The 16,606-nt window shown below is 43.5% G+C and overlaps 1 protein-coding gene across 1 annotated transcript in view; it reads left to right on the top strand.

The window, feature by feature from the left end:
• LOC113407357 (very-long-chain enoyl-CoA reductase-like) overlaps positions 1-15,219 on the top strand; it is a 79,081-nt gene extending 63,862 nt beyond the window's left edge. The window contains exons 8-13 of the mRNA XM_029912382.1: positions 11,584-11,656; positions 11,749-11,792; positions 13,217-13,274; positions 14,121-14,209; positions 14,938-14,983; positions 15,092-15,219. Coding sequence (XP_029768242.1) covers positions 11,584-11,656; positions 11,749-11,792; positions 13,217-13,274; positions 14,121-14,209; positions 14,938-14,983; positions 15,092-15,219 — 438 coding nt within the window. The remainder of the gene's footprint in view (positions 1-11,583; positions 11,657-11,748; positions 11,793-13,216; positions 13,275-14,120; positions 14,210-14,937; positions 14,984-15,091) is intronic.
• Positions 15,220-16,606: the final 1,387 nt, after the last annotated feature.

Genomic DNA, 16,606 nt, shown 5'->3' with positions numbered 1-16,606 from the left:
AAACATTTCACAGGAACAGTTTTACCAACTCCTAATCCCATTATCTTTACCAGCCTCAACACCCTTTTTGTTTTTTTCCTCTCTCAGCCATATGAGCTTCTTCCATGACACCACATGTGTGTCAAAAGTTCTTCCTGGGTTGTAAAGACAGTTCCCCATTTAAATTGGGGGAAAGGGATGTAAACATACTAAGGATATGTCTTCACTACTGGCCGGATCGGCAGGCAGCGATCGATCCAGTGGGGATCGATTTATCGCATCTAGACGTGATAAATCGATCCCCAAGCGCTCTCCCGTCAACTCCTGTACTCCAGCTCGGTGAGAGGTGCAGGCAGAGTCGACGGGGGAGCAGCAGCAGTCGACTCACTGTAGTGAAGACACCGCAGTAAGTCGATCTAAGTACGTCGACTTCAGCTATGTTATTCACGTAGCTGAAGTTGTGTAACTTAGATCGATTTCCTGCCCCCCTCCCCTCAGTGTAGACCAGGCCTAAGTGATCAAGTTGATGAAAGGTCCAGTGACCCAGACCCTTAAAGGTATTTAGGCAGGAGCGCCACCAGCTCTTCTGCCGCCCTAGGCGGCGGAAGGTCCCGCCCTGAAATGCCACCCCCCACAGAGGCGGCGGAAGGTCCCGCCGCTGAAATACCGCTGCAGTCGCCGCCCCCCAAATTGTAGTGCCCTAGGCGACTGCCTAGGTCGCCTAATGGGTTGCGCCGGCCCTGTATTTAGGTGTCTAACCCCCTTTGAGGATCTGCCTTATTACTTTCACTTTGTGGGAGGAGAAGGGAGTGGGTGTACAGATTTTCAAGGACATTTAATTATATGGAAAATTTGGATCACCAAGAAACCATTTGTGAGATAGCAGGAGCAAAGAAATGTCAGACACTCCCCCACACTTCAAAATGGGGCAATTTTAAACACCTTAGAACTTCCAAACAACTCTGTGTAACTTTCACTAAAATTCCATCACTCCCCTATCATGGTGTGTATGATTTTATATTAGGCCCAGCTTTTTTTTTTTTATTCCTAATTAAGAGACAAATTGTTAGACTCCACTCTAAAAGGAAAGCTCAGCTCAGCCTTAACTTTGGAGCCAGAAATATGGTTTAATAATATGTATTATATATGTACATATCTTTTTACCTAGTCTGACTACACATTTTTCTCCAGTACCCAAATATAGGTGGTAGAAAAGGCCTCCTATTTTAGATACATCATTGTTCATATAGGGGCTGTTTGTTTGTCCTCTAGGAGACGTCAATAATCTTAATTTAATGAGACAATCAAGTTCCTTGTAAGCATGACTTAGAGGGGATGGGATTGGACATTTCTGAGAGGGAGGAGGGTTTCCATCCATCGTATTGGCTGGGAGACCCTTCACCTTTGTTTCATATACATGGCAGTAGGGTCATTTGGGCTCTTTCAATGCTTCATTGTGCTCTCTGGGACATGGAGGGTATGAGCAAATTCTTTTTTTGAAGAAAGGATACAGACGTAATTAAAATGGAAACAGACATGTCCCATCCATGAAGGTTCTACTCATTCCTAGTGGGAATCAAGTAAAAACATTCCACGGTATAAACAAGGCTCCTTTTGCTAGCACTACATATACTCTTGAAAGGTTGTGTTACTTTGTTAGGCCCTCCTAAGCGGTGTCATCTGCTGGGAGTCTGTGTATGAAGAATGAGTTGTATACTGCCAGTTTTGATATGACTGATTGATTTCAGCAGTGGCAAATCCCACTTACTTTAGGAGTCTTTCCTTAAAACTGAAGTAGGTTTTTGAAGAAAATCGTGTACATAAGAATGGCCGTACCGGGTCAGACCAAAGGTCCATCTAGCCCAGTATCCTGTCTACCGACAGTGGCCAATGCCAGATGCCCCAGAGGGAGTGAACCTAACAGGCAATGATCAAGTGATCTCTCTCCTGCCATCCATCTCCACCCCCTGACAAACAGAGGCTAGGGACACCATTCCTTACCCATCCTGGCTAATAGCCATTAATGGACTTAACCACCATGAATTTATCCAGTTCTCTTTTAAACGCTATTATAGTCCTAGCCTTCACAACTTCCTCAGGTAAGGAGTTCCACAAGTTGACTGTGCGCTGCGTGAAGAAGAACTTCCTTTTATTTGTTTTAAACCTGCTGCCTATTAATTTCATTTGGTGACCCCTAGTTCTTGTATTATGGGAATAAGTAAATAACTTTTCCTTATCCACTTTTTCCATATCACTCATGATTTTATATACCTCTATCATATCCCCCTTTAGTCTCCTCTTTTCCAAGCTGAAGAGTCCTAGCCTCTTTAATCTCTCCTCATATGGGACCCGTTCCAAACCCCTAATCATTTTAGTTGCCCTTTTCTGAACCTTTTCTAGTGCCAGTATATCTTTTTTGAGATGAGGAGACCACATCTGTACGCAATATTCGAGATGTGGGCGTACCATGGATTTATATAAGGGCAATAAGATATTCTCCATCATATTCTCTATCCCTTTTTTCATTATTCCTAACATCCTGTTTGCTTTTTTGACCGCCTCTGCACACTGCATGGACATCTTCAGAGAACTATCCACGATGACTCCAAGATCTTTTTCCTGACTTGTTGTAGCTAAATTAGCCCCCATCATATTGTATGTATAGTTGGGGTTATTTTTCCAATGTGCATTACTTTACATTTATCCACATTAAATTTCATTTGCCATTTTGTTGCCCAATCACTTAGTTTTGTGAGATCTTTTTGAAGTTCTTCACAGTCTGCTTTGGTCTTAACTATCTTGAGCAGTTTAGTATCATCTGCAAACTTTGCCACCTCACTGTTTATCCCTTTCTCCAGATCATTTATGAATAAGTTGAATAGGATCGGTCCTAGGACTGACCCTTGGGGAACACCACTAGTTACCCCTCTCGATTCTGAGAATTTACCATTAATTCCTACCCTTTGTTCCCTATCTTTTAACCTGTTCTCAATCCATGAAAGGACCTTCCCTTTTATCCCATGACAGCTTAATTTACATAAGAGTCTTTGGTGAGGGACCTTATCAAAGGCTTTCTGGAAATCTAAGTACACTATGTCCACTGGATCCCCCTTGTCCACATGTTTGTTGACCCCTTCAAAGAACTCTAATAGATTAGTAAGACACGATTTCCCTTTACAGAAACCATGTTGACTATTGCTCAACAGTTTATGTTTTTCTATGTGTCTGACAATTTTATTCTTAACTATTGTTTCGACTAATTTGCCTGGTACCGACGTTGGACTTACCGGTCTGTAATCGCCGGGATCACCTCTAGAGCCCTTTTTAAATATTGGCGTTACATTAGCTAACTTCCAGTCATTGGGTACAGAAGCCGATTTAAAGGACAGGTTACAAACCTTCGTTAATAGTTCTGCAACTTCACATTTGAGTTCTTTCAGAACTCTTGGGTGAATGCCATCTGGTCCCGGTGACTTGTTAATGTTAAGTTTATCAATTAATTCCAAAACCTCCTCTCGTGACACTTCAATCCGTGACAGTTCCTCAGATTTGTCACCTACAAAAGCTGGCTCAGGTTTGGAAATCTCCCTAACATCCTCAGCCGTGAAGACTGAAGCAAAGAATCCATTTAGATTCTCCGCAATGACTTTATCGTCTTTAAGCGCTCCTTTTGTATCTCGATCATCAAGGGGCCCCACTGGTTGTTTAGCAGGCTTCCTGCTTCTGATGTACTTAAAAAACATTTTACCACCACCTTTGGAGTTTTTGGCTAGCCGTTCTTCAATCTCCTCTTTGGCTTTTCTTATTACATTCTTGCACAGTTTGGCAGTGTTTATGCTCCTTTCTATTTGCCTCACTAGGATTTGACTTCCACTTTTTAAAGGAAGTCTTTTTATCTCTCACTGCTTCTTTTACATGGTTGTTAAGCCACGGTGGCTCTTTTTTAGTTCTTTTACTGTGTTTCTTAATTTGGGGTATACATTGAAGTTGGGCCTCTATTATGGTGTCTTTAAAAAGCGCCCATGCAGCTTGCAGGGATTTCACTTTAGTCACAGTACTTTTTAACTTCTGTTTAACAAACCCCTCATTTTTGCATAGTTCCCCCTTTTGAAATTAAATGCCACAGAGTTGGTCTGTTGAGATGTTCTTCCCACCACAGGGATGTTGAATGCTATTGTATTGTGGTCACTATTTCCAAGCGGTCCTGTTATAGTTACATCTTGGACCAGCTCCTGCTCTCCACTCAGGACTAAATCTAGAGTTGCCTCTCCCCTTGTGGGTTCCTGTACCAGCTGCTCCATGAAGCAGTCATTTAAAGTATCGAGAAATTTTATCTCTGCATTTCGTCCTGAAGTGAAATGTTCCCAGTCAATATGGGGATAATTGAAATCCCCCACTATTATTGAGTTCTTAATTTTGGTAGCCTCTCTAATTTCCCTTAGCATTTCATCATCACTATCACTGTCCTGGTCAGGTGGTTGATAATAGATCCCTAATGTTATATTCTTATTAGAGCATGAAATTTCTATCCATAGAGATTCTATGGAACATGTGGATTCACTTAAGATTTTTAATTCATTTGATTCTACATTTTCTTTCACATATAGTGCCACCCTCCCCCCCGCACGACCTGTTCTGTCCTTCCGATATATTTTTGTACCCTGGAATGATTGTGTCCCATTGATTGCTCTCAGTCCACCAGGTTTCTGTGATGCCTATTATATCAATATCCTCCTTTATCACAAGGCACTCTAGTTCACCCATCTTATTATTTAGACTTCTAGCATTTGTGTACAAGCACTTTAAAAACTTGTCACTGTTTATTTGTCTTCCCTTTTCTGATGTGTCAGATTCTTTTTTATGTGAATGTTTATCATCTGTTCTGGCCCTTACATTATCCTCCTCCATCCTCTGCTCCTGACTATAACCTGGAGATTCTCTATCATTAGACTCTCCCCTAAGAGAAGTCTCTGTCTGATCCACATGTTCCTCTGCAGCAGTCGGCTTTCCCCCATCTCCTAGTTTAAAAACTGCTCTACAACCTTTTTAATGTTTAGTGCCAGCAGTCTGGTTCCACTTTGGTTTAGGTGGAGCCCATCTCTCCTGTATAGGCTCCCCCCATCCCAAAAATTTCCCCAGTTCCTAATGAATGTAAACCCCTCCTCTCTACACCATCGTCTCATCCACGCATTGAGACTCTGAAGCTCTGCCTGCCTACCTGGCCCTGCGCGTGGAACTGGGAGCATTTCTGAGAATGCCACCATAGAGGGCCTGGATTTCAGTCTCTTCCATAGCAGCCTAAATTTGGCCTCCAGGACATCTCTCCTACCCTTCCCTATGTCATTGGTACCTACATGTACCACGACCACCGGCTCCTCCCCAGCACTACACATAAGTCTGTCTAGATAACTCGAGAGATCCGCAACCTTCGCACCAGGCAGGCAAGTCACCATACGGTTCTCCCGGTCATCACAAACCCAGCTATCTACGTTTCTAATGATCGAATCTCCCATTACTAACACCTGCCTTTTCCTAGTGACTGGAGTTCCCTCCTCCGGAGAGGTAATCTCAGTGCGAGAGGGAACCCCAACATCATCTGGAAGGAGAGTCCCAACTCTGGGAAGGTTTCCCTCTGCTCCCGTTGACTGCTCTGCTTCCCTGGGCCTTTCATCCTCCTCTACAGTGTCCTGGAAAGCCTCATCAACATACCTCTCTGCCTCTCTTAGCTCCTCCAGTTCCGCCACCCTGGCCTCCAAAGTCCGTACATGGTCTCTGAGGGCCAGGAGCTCCTTGCACCGAATGCACACATACGCCACCCACCCACAGGGCAGGTAATCATACATGCTGCACCCAGTGCAATAAACTGGATAGCCCTCACTCTGCAGCTGGGCTTCTGCCTGCATTGTCTCCTAGTTAATGAAAGGGTTGTTTAAAGCAAGAAGTCTCGAAGGTAGTTTGGTTTATAGGTTTTAAGGGGAATAAAGGGAAACAGATAGAACCGGCAAGGGACCCTCACTCCCTTCCCACTCCCCTTCTAAACTCCCTTGCGAAACTCCGTGTGAGCAGCCCCTGGTCGCTTGTGCACTGCTTTATAAAGCCCTGGCCTGTGTGAATGCCCTGCCCCCTGATTAAGGCTCAGCCAATTACCAGAGGCTTCTAGATTTCAGACCTTCCTTCGAAGCTCACATCTTCCAACTGCCAGCCACAGCACACGGTCCTTCAAACAAAACAAACAAACAAACAGACTGACAAACACAAACTCAGCACACAGCAAGTAACCCCCAAACACAAACAAACACACACTACAGACAGTCACTTACCCCAAGGGTCCTGTATTTGCTCCTCCTTCGCCTGGAGACCTCCCTTGCACTTTGTATGTGTACTTTGGATGGTCACATTAATTACAGCATTTATTGTTGGGATCAGATCCCAATGTTTAGATGATGCTTTAGAACAGGGGTTCTCAACCTTTTTCTTTCTGAGGCCCCCGCAACAAGCTATAAAAACTCCACGGCCCACCTATGCCACAATAACTGATTTTCTGCATATAAAAGCCAGGGCCGGTGTTAGGGGGTAGCAAGGAGGGCACTTGCCTGGGGCCCCATGCCACAGGGGCTCCCGTGAAGTTACATTGCTCAAGTTTTGGCTTCAGGCCCGGGTGGCGGGGCTCAGGGCCCTAGGCTTCAGCCCCATGTGGCAGGGCTTCAGCTTTCTATCCTGAGCCCCAGTGAGTCTAATGCTGGCCCTGTTTGGTGACCCCCATGAAACCTGCTCGCAGTCCCCCAGGGGGCCCCAGACCCCTGGTTGAGAACCATTGCTTTAGAAGAAACATGGGATTTTTTTTCAGCACTAAAAGCCATAGGCATATACAACTCAGCTCATGGCAAATCCCAAATTTAGGGGAGGGTTTCATTGTAAGATTCCATTTTAACAGTCTGAGCCCTTCAGGGCAGAGACTTTTCCCATTAGTCTGTACCTCATCTGGTGTGTTTTGGATGATACTATAATACAGTAATGAACAGTGAGAAAGGATGGTCTTGTGGTTCGGGTGCTGGACTGGTACACAAATATCTGAGTCTGGTTCTGCTGCAGGTTTTCTGAATAACTTTGTGAAAGTCACTTAACCTCTGCACCTCAGTTCCATTATCTGTAACAGATGCTTTCTTTGGTCCACCATTTGTCTGTCTGGTCTGTAAACCTGTGGTAGGGACTGTCTCTTTATGTGTTTGTACAGTGCCTTGCACAATGGAGCCTCACTCTTGATTGAGGCCTCTTGGCTCTACTGCAATAGAAACAATTCTAGGAAAAATGATACTGACATTCATCACAAAGCTGTGAAGGCAACCACAACCCTTGGAGCATGTGAGATTTTTATTACCTCTCACACCATCGGCTAAAAGAACCACATTGTCAGATATACTACATTCAGCAAGTCTGGTTTGCAGATGCTAAGATTCTGATTTCAGATGCCCAAAGAGGTTGTGTATTACTGCCAGAAATGCTGTTTCACCATATAGCTGTAGATAATGGCCATCTTGTTACTCTAGCTCTCTACATTTAATAAGCAGAGCCCAAGTAACATAACTCTCCTCTATATGAAAAATAAGTCTTTCTAGAAGACCTGGACTTTCAGCTGGCCATGGATTTGCCTTCCATTGATGGCTTGGCAGCCAGAGAAAAGCTCATGTAAGGTGTAGGAGTTACCATTCTCGTTCATTTTTAAAGAGAGACTTTTAGACTAAGCAGATTGTGCTGCATTTGAAACCCATAACAATCTGGTTACTTTAGAATGACTACTCGGCGGAGCTGTGTTTTCCATTAACTGACTGCCTCATAGTGAGAGCACCTTGATTCTTGTGCTCTTCCTTTCTTCCCTGGCCCCAGTGCTCCAGTTTCCTCCTCTTTTTCACAAAGTCTTATCTCCACCACAATCACCCACTATGTCTACTCACTCAGTCCCTATGTCTACTCACTCAGTCTCTCTCTTCTTAAAGTCAGGATGGCCTCTCCTCTAAATCTTCCTGCACACATCAGCCTCTGCTTTTTCTTTACAGCTTGGGTTCAGTTTTGTAGCTAACATCTTTCTCAATCAGCAGGTCAGAGCAGTTTCCTGACAGGGTCTCTAATGCCACCACCACATAGGAGAGTTTACCTTTGGGCTCTAGCAAGTCCAACTGGGAACATCTTGGAATGGTAGTAGGTAAAAATGTGAGCCACAGTTTCTTAGAGGAGGCTTTGGCTACTGCAAATCATTGGAAAAAACTATATTTTGGATATAAAAAGAGCTATAAGTCTTACCACCCATCCCCCTCCACCTCACTGCTGCTTAGGTTAAATTTGCATCGATTTTGGACTGAATGGCTAGATTTTCAGAATGGTGGCATAATTCCTTAAATCTGTAACTCATAAGGTTAAATTGTATAAAACAACAAACAGTTAATGCCAACGGTAAAATATCATGCAGTTTAACAATATTCATCACCATTCAGAATCAGGCTTCATGTTGCATGAGGGTAGGATTTTGTATTTTTAAAATGTTCATTTTTCATGCTTTTTTATTGATGTTTTTAATTTTTTATTGCTGTTCTATACAATTAAAAACATTAAACATATAAAAAGTCTATTTGGGAAGTCCATTTTTAAGCCATTGTGCTAATTAGTGAAAACAGTTTGGGTTTTTTAGTTGACTCAGCAGATTGTATGTACATACCCCTGTTGACTTAAGTGGAAAGTGTACCAGACCCCTAGTAAAACTCATTGGTGTGTTTGATTTTGTGAAATCTCTGGAAATAAACAAAACTAGGAACCAGATTCTCCTGTGGTATAACTCCATCAACTTCAGTGGTCTTATGCCAGTGGAGAATTTGGCCCTGGGATTTTGAATATCCTAAAACATTTTTACTTTTGATTTAAACCATTATTTTCCTGGTGTCAGAATTTAAAACCATGATTTTCTAATTAAATAAAAGCTAGAGCTATGTGGACGGAGCCAGGACTGCATATATACAGACATCATTGCTGGCAGCGGGGATTGAATTTGGAAATTTCAGTGAACAGCACAATCTCTTGCCACGTTAGCGAAAAGAAATAACTCTAGCTGTTCTATAGTGTCAGGCTCCTATCCTTGAGGGAGCCAGTCACTTCAGGAAGACATGAACATGCACTAAACCAGTATATCACATATGCAAACAAAGACTCTGATTTGAAAGTAATACCTGCCATGCCTCTAGGACAACTGTGGGAATAAAAAAATTGCAGCCAAGCTCACATTTTCTTCGTAATTTATTGACCTTCAGTAAAATGTTGGGGTCTATATTCTGAACTATGAATGCTTAATTTAGAATAGAACATGGAAGTTCACATTTGAGTTCTACTATTGTAAATTTGGAACTCAGTTCAAAGTTTAGTTACTACATTTTTATAAAAGATAAACAGAATTGTTAACATGAGTGATATGACCTCAGCTTGGCTGTGTTCCTATATGTTTTATATTGTATCATTTGTAAATATTTTTATTATGGTAACTCCCAAAAGCCCCTATGAGGATTGGGACCCCATTGTCCTGGATTTGGTACAAACATAGAAAAGATACAAGCCCTGCCCAGAGGGGCTTACAGTTTAAAGACACAAACAGCTAAAGGATAGGGAATGGGAATACAATTATGTATGTTATTGTAGTTTACTTTTATGATTGGGTTTAGATGAAGGATATAGAGCCAAGATGATCTTAACAATGGCAGCATTCTGAATCTTAAAATAAACTTGGGAGTAAGGCTGCAGTAGTCCAAGCCAGGAAAGAGGAGCTTGTAGTAGTCAAGACATGAAGCGATGAGGGCTTGGATGAGTTTTGGCTGTGGGCAGGGAGCAAAGGCTGGATTTTGGAGTGTGTAAGAAAAAGTGAAAGGATTTAGAAATGTCCTGAATATGTGCATCCTGCGAGAGAGCCAAGTCAGAGGTGACACCCCGGTTATAGGGGAAGAGTGAGGGAAGGAAGATGATGAGCTCACCACAGGCCTCGGCCCCACCTTCCGCTCCCGGGCACACACACCACCTGCATCCTCCGGGCCATTTAAAATGGCCCAGGGCCCCCACTCGCTACCAGCAGCACAGCGGAGCTGAGCGGCTTCCTGCCTGCTCGCTCCATGTGGCTGCTGGCCCCTCCCTGCGGCCCCTGGGAGTGGTGGGTCTGTGTCTACGCATGCTGCTCCCGCCCCAAGCGCCCCTGCAGCCAATAGGAAGCTGCAGGGGCAGTGCCTGGGGATAGCAGCGCGCAGAGGCCCCCCGGCCCGCCCTGCCTAGGACCTCCAGGTAAGTGCAGCACCCCCAGCCCCTCCCAGAGCCTGCATCCCCACCCCTTTCCCACATCCCCCCCTCCAGCCTCAAACCTTCCTCCCAGACCCTGCACCTCCTCCCTCCTCACCCCCTCCCCACACACCCCTTCCTGCCCCCAAACTCCCTCCCAGAGCCTGCACCCCCACCCCTTTTCCACATCCCTCCCCTCCAGCCTCAAACCTCCCTCCCAGAGCCTGCACCCCCTCTGCCAAACTCCCTCCCAGAGCTTGCACCTCCTCCCCCTTCCCACACACCCCCTCTTGCCCCCAAACTCCCTCCCGGAGCCTGCAGCCCTTTCCCACACCCCCCATCCCGCCCCCAAACTCCCTCCCAGAGCCTTAAGCAGGTGGCGGGCAGAGTTTGGGGGGAGGGGCTCTAGGCATTCTGGGCACCACCAAAATTTCTACAAACCTGCTGCCCCTGGTCAAAGGTAGGTGTTTAAGATAGGGAGGAGGATTAAAGCATGCTTGAATGGGGAGGGAAAGGAAGAGGTTAGAGGGAGGTTGATCATAGTTCACCATTTAGAACCCATGATGTTTCTATTAGTGGCAAAACAAGTCCTGTCTTCCAGGGCCGCCCAGAGGATTCAGGGGGCCTGGGCGCTGAATTGCCGCCGAAGACCCGGCACCTCAGCGGCGGGACCCGGAGTGGAAGGACCCCCTTGCCGCCGAAGACCCGGAACGGAAGAAGCTCTGGGGGCCCGGGCCCCGTGAGAGTTTTCCGGGGCCCCCGGAGCGAGTGAAGGACCCCGCTCCAGGGGCCCCGAAAACCTCTCGTGGGGGGCCCCTGCGGATCCCGGGGCCTGGGGCAAATTGCCCCACTTGCCCCCCCCCGGGCGGCCCTGCTGTCTCCCCTAGCATTTGGTCCTTATGGCTCGGCATCTCTGATCTGTGCGCAGTGAAACAGAATAGATTCCCAGATAAAACGCTCCTTTAGCTTTAACTCTTTGGGCCACATTTTCAAAAGCAATTTCTAGACCAAACAGCCGGTTCACTCTCTGCTCTAAAGGGGAAAAAAATCTCACTCCAAGAGCAACACTTCCTGCTTATTTACTGTTGTCTTTTCCTGTTCTTTCCCTCCCACTCTACCAAACTTGTTATGTTGTCATTTTTGTTGCATTATTTGCAACTTGCAATCTGCCCCCAAGTGATCATTATCACAATTTCTTTTGGTAATCACTAGTCTAGATAACTCTACTGTTTTCCCTTCATACAGAGGACAGTTGATATCTTTATTATAAAAATTAAAACAGAAAAATTACTTATTTTTCAGAACTGCTTCTATTACTGGGGATTTGCAGCTTGGCTTGCTTATTACATCAATCATCCTCTTTATACACCTCCTTGTAAGTAGCAAAATGGCCCTCAGAATGATTTGAACCTTTACCTGGGTATATCTGAGTGCTAACTATCCACTTTTAAACATTTTGTTTTCTAGCCTATGGACAAAAACAGATAAATTTTGCTGTGATCATGTTTCTGGTAGGTCTTTTGCTTTTTTATGAAAGACTCTCCTTTATTATTTATTAGTTTCGGGGTGGGGGGAGGGGACTGTCAAAGATTTATTACTGGAAAGCTCAGGACATAGAACTAAGATTGATCAGTTTAAGATAGAGAGAAAACTGTCTGTTTTGACCAGAACCTGGACTTCAGGGGAAGTTTTGGCTGAGTAAGAATTTCAAGATTGGTCTGTTTAATCTGCAGAAATTAGATAAGAATTTGTGTATGGAGACTCACACTCAGCCACATTCATCACAGTGCTCCTGGTACTACCAGAGTCTAGCACTGTGTTAAAATGTGTTCAGTTTATCGGGGTTGAAACTATCAAGTAGGTCACAAGTAGCCGACAGCTGGCCTACTACAGAATTATGAAAGTGTTAATATTCAGGGCCAGGGTTTCATCTTGCTGACTTTCTATATATTCTGACAGAATCCCTCTGGAAATAGAATCCTGAAAGTGTCCTTTCACTCACCTCTCCAGAACTATTTTATTTCCTTGCTATACTAACATTGCTTCTCTTAGGAAGTATCCATTCTCTCTAGTGCAGATGTAACCTGTCTCTGCATGAAGAGAAGAAAAAGAATTACTATAGTGTCAGCGATTGGCGGATCTCATAGCACTTTTCAAATGTGAAATTTTCTGTGAAATAGACGATGGTGGATAATTTGAGCCACAGGGGTTAAAGTGACTTTCCCTAGGTCAGACAGCACACGTGCAGAGCTGGGAATAAAACTCAGGAGCTCTGATTACCAGTTCTCTGCTCTATTCTGGCCACAATCATATATACAGACCATTTCAATCTATTTTCTACCTAACTAGTGGTGTAAAGCATTGCCTAACAGCAGGTGGAAAAGTTGGTTAATAGAACTTTGTGAATCACATCAAGTCCTTGCCATAAGAAGTAGAAGTCGTTATGGACCAGCATATCAGTATTTATGGAGCTGCACAAATATGCCTTGGGATTTTTGAGAAATCCAAACTGCCTGATTAATTTTTTTAAACAAATCAGCCCAGTCAAAAGGTAAAGGAAACACACGCTGGATCCACTTTATTCAGGGGTTATAGTGTTAGGGTCTGGCTGGGAGAATAGCTGGAGTGCATTGTACCTTCTTGGGACTTGGTCAACACTTGCTAGTTGGCAATCTGACAAACGCAAGGCAGAGTGTAATATGGTCTCTTGTGTATGGAATGAGTAGAACAGACGTCTCCTTACTGTCAGTCAGAAATCTTGTTTTGAGCTTTATTAAAATCTAAACACTTTTTTAATCCTGTGGTGTTTAGTCTATTTTTCAATGGGGGGTTGGGGCCCTTTAAAAATATTTGTCTAGGAACTAGCATTGGGAAGAGGAATGATAAATGGAAGGGAAGCATTTTCCTTTACTGTATTGTATGCTGCTTCTTCCAGATATGTGAAGCTGGAAATTTCTCTATCCACGTTGCACTCAGTGACCTAAGAAGAGATGGTAAAAGTTTGTTCTCTACCTTTGTGCAGTTAAGTTAGCGCTTCTGCAGTGATGTACACTGATGAATGGCCTGATCCTGCAAGGTGCAGAGAGCCTCCTGTGAGAGGCTAATCACCCTCAGCTGGCCTCAGTGGGAGTTGCGGGTACACAGCACCTCATAGGATTAGACTCTAAAGGAAGTTTGGGTATGTAAGGAAAGCACTTAGAGCCAGATTGTGCTATTAGGGCATAGGCCTGTATTAGCTGCACGGGTGGTTCAAAGTGGGAGGTGGGCATGATATTCGGGTTGGCTAGTTCTCCAGGGGATGCTAGCAGGAGTTGTGCTGTGGAGAGTGCAAGGTCCAGTAATGTGCCTGGCTCCTGCCCAGGGCACAAGCTGTGTGTGTGCTTGGAAGTTAAGGGGCGTGATGGCTCCCTTGTGCTTTGCCCCCTCTTTGAAGGAGGGCTGCCTAGACTTTGGCTCAGAATATTTGCTAACTGCATCCACAGTTTTGTGACCATGTAATCTGTAGAAATACCGTTCATTTCTGAGGTCTAGGAAATGGTGCAGATACTTCCTATGGGAATGACTTAGTGCTGCCCAGTCAGCATTGCCAATGATCTTTCCCAATGATGCTTCTAGGGATGCTACTGCCAAATACTGTGTGCAAGCCTTAATGATGCCTATAGCACTTCCCCACAGGCACCCTAAGCCTTCCTCTGGGCTCAGTCGAGTCCTTGTTTTCCCAAGTCTATCTTGCCCATCTCTTCAATAGGCAGATTTGGATTGTCTTTATAGCAAACTACATGGTACATAGGAGTGTCAGTTTTCTGTGATTTTTTGTGTGTGGTTCTTTTAATCTGTAGGATCCAAGATCCGTAAAATCCCTTATCCAACAAAGAATCCTTTCACGTGGCTGTTTTTCTTTGTAACCTGTCCTAACTATACATATGAGGTATGTATTTTCATCAGAAAACCACACTAAGATTTAAGTTTTGCAGGTTACATCTCAATTTATACTGTATTATTAAAACAATCATGTAAGGAAACCCTAAAAACTTAAAATCAAAAATATGCAAGCCCACTTCATATTGCCAAACTCTAGGTTCAATCCTTCAAACAGTTATCCCATGACAGACATCCTAATGTACCTTTAAGTGAAATTTACTTCTGTGCAGAAAGACTGCATGAAGCCTATGCACCCTTCAGACTCTCAAAATTAAAATCTAAATGGGATGTGAGTGGTGCATAGACCTTGTACAGGTCCAGTGCACAGGGGTGAGTGTCAGGCTGTGTGTCCTCAATCCACGCAGCCCTGCTGAAGTCAGATTGATACAAAATCTTGATTTCAGGGGAGTTTCATTGGTGTAAACGAGAACAACATTTGCTCCCTGGGCTGCAGAATGTCACCATTACAGGCACTGATTTAGGAACAACTACAAAATAGGTGGAGACAAGGGAGAGAGGAAGCTTATGTCCAAAACAACACACACAATAACCATGATGAAAAATGGGGTGCTTTTGTTTGGAATTAACAGGATATTAACAGGCTTGATACCAGAAATAGCTTTGGGTAACCTTGGATGTATTGTTTACCTACATTAGGGAGGGATGTTTTGATAATAGAGGTATAAATGTGAATGCGATCATCAGAAATATTTTGAATTTCCTTGGCCATAACAGGTGGGGGCATGGATCAGCTTCACCATCATGACTCAGTGCGTCCCGGGTGAGTAAGGTTTCGTCTTTCTCCCAACTAGGTGATTTGTTCTCAGGACAAGAGAATGTTGTTTCACTAGCATTGATATTGTTTCTTTTTTTATATATCTTTTTATAGTGGGATTGTTCACATTTCTTTGCTTCATTCAGATGACAGTTTGGGCAAAGGATAAACACTACACCTACGTACGAGAATTCAAGGATTATCCAAGTCTTAGGATGCCAATTATTCCTTTCTTACTGTAAGAAAAAAACTGCTTGAATACCTGAGTGGAACTACAGGAGGACAAAGCTGATGGGCTCTTTTTATTGAGAAACCTGCTGGCAAATGAGAGAATTCATTTAGATAACTAAACCAGGGTGGTTCTGCTGCATGGAATCTCTATTGCTGTGGGAAATTCTATACAATTGGAAGCTACATCTCCCTAATATTTCTAAATTTTCAGAAAGTCATATTGGTTGCCATGACTTTATTGCTACATTGGCAGCCAAGGGCCTTTAAGGCTCACTATTGGCTTAGATCCTTTCAAATAGTGACAGTTGTAGCTTCCTGTACTGGCCCGGTTGGTTTTGTGGATCACAATGAAGCCTTGCCACCGGGAAGCTCCAACTTGTGGAACAGCATTCCACAGAAGTGCTGACTGACCACATTGATTTCTGGAGTCATCATCAGGTCAGCTGATTCAAAGGTAGATGCGTGTGCTGCCTTCCCTTGCTGGAGAGAAAGTGCTATGGGGACAGGTGCTTCATGGGGAAATGAAGAAGTTACAAAGGAGGGAAATAGGAGTACTCAGAATAAAGAGGTGAGCAATAGCTCAGATGCCTGAGTTGGCCCGAACACACACTTTGACAAGTCAACCTTAAATCACAAGTCATAGAATAGAACATCCCCTGTTAGGAAAACTCCTTTATCAATGAATTGCTCACCAGCTAGCTGACTGGATTTTGAAGATGTAGTATCTTCTGTAGCTGTGATGTTTGGCCTGTTTTCATAAAACAAGTCATTACAATACCAAAAAGAACTTTTACCTAGAGGTTTTATGTTAGTGTTTTCTGAAGAGTTTTTAATGTACTTTGTAAACAAATGCACTAACCTACAGTCCTCAAAATGATACTTCTGTCCCTGTTTGCAAAGCAGGGAGAAGGAATCAGTTACATAGTGAACTTTCTATGTTTTGTTTTCCACAAGGTGTTCAGTTTAACTTGGAAGTTTTTCTATAAATCTATTCAAGAAACTACTGCAAAACCTGTCTTAATGACTTTTTTAAGAACCTATTTTAGAATGTATCTACAAAGAGAAAACATATATCATGTTTTTTCATGATGATTTATTTACCTAGAAATGACTTATAGAAAGATTTTTGCAACTATTTGTAAAGATAAAATATGCAATAAATTCAAGCCTACATTTTGAACTCTGTCAAAATAATTATGGCAACAAAAGATGATGTATTATAGCTGGTTGCAGAAGTTTCATAGTTTATATATAAATATAAAGCAAAATGGTCTTGTGTCAAATAAAAAGTTACATCCACTGGATAAAAAACAAAAACAAAATCCAAGTTCACTATTACATAGCAAATTCTACCACTGGATGAATGGCTTAGAAGCATGTAATGATTAGTGCTATGAG

The sequence above is a fragment of the Terrapene carolina genome, unplaced genomic scaffold (assembly GCF_002925995.2).
Source record: "Terrapene carolina triunguis isolate 2854851 unplaced genomic scaffold, T_m_triunguis-2.0 Scaffold211, whole genome shotgun sequence".
Lineage (NCBI taxonomy): Eukaryota > Metazoa > Chordata > Testudines > Emydidae > Terrapene > Terrapene triunguis.
Note: the sequence above shows the minus strand (reverse complement) of the source record. Positions and strands in the feature narration are given on the sequence as shown.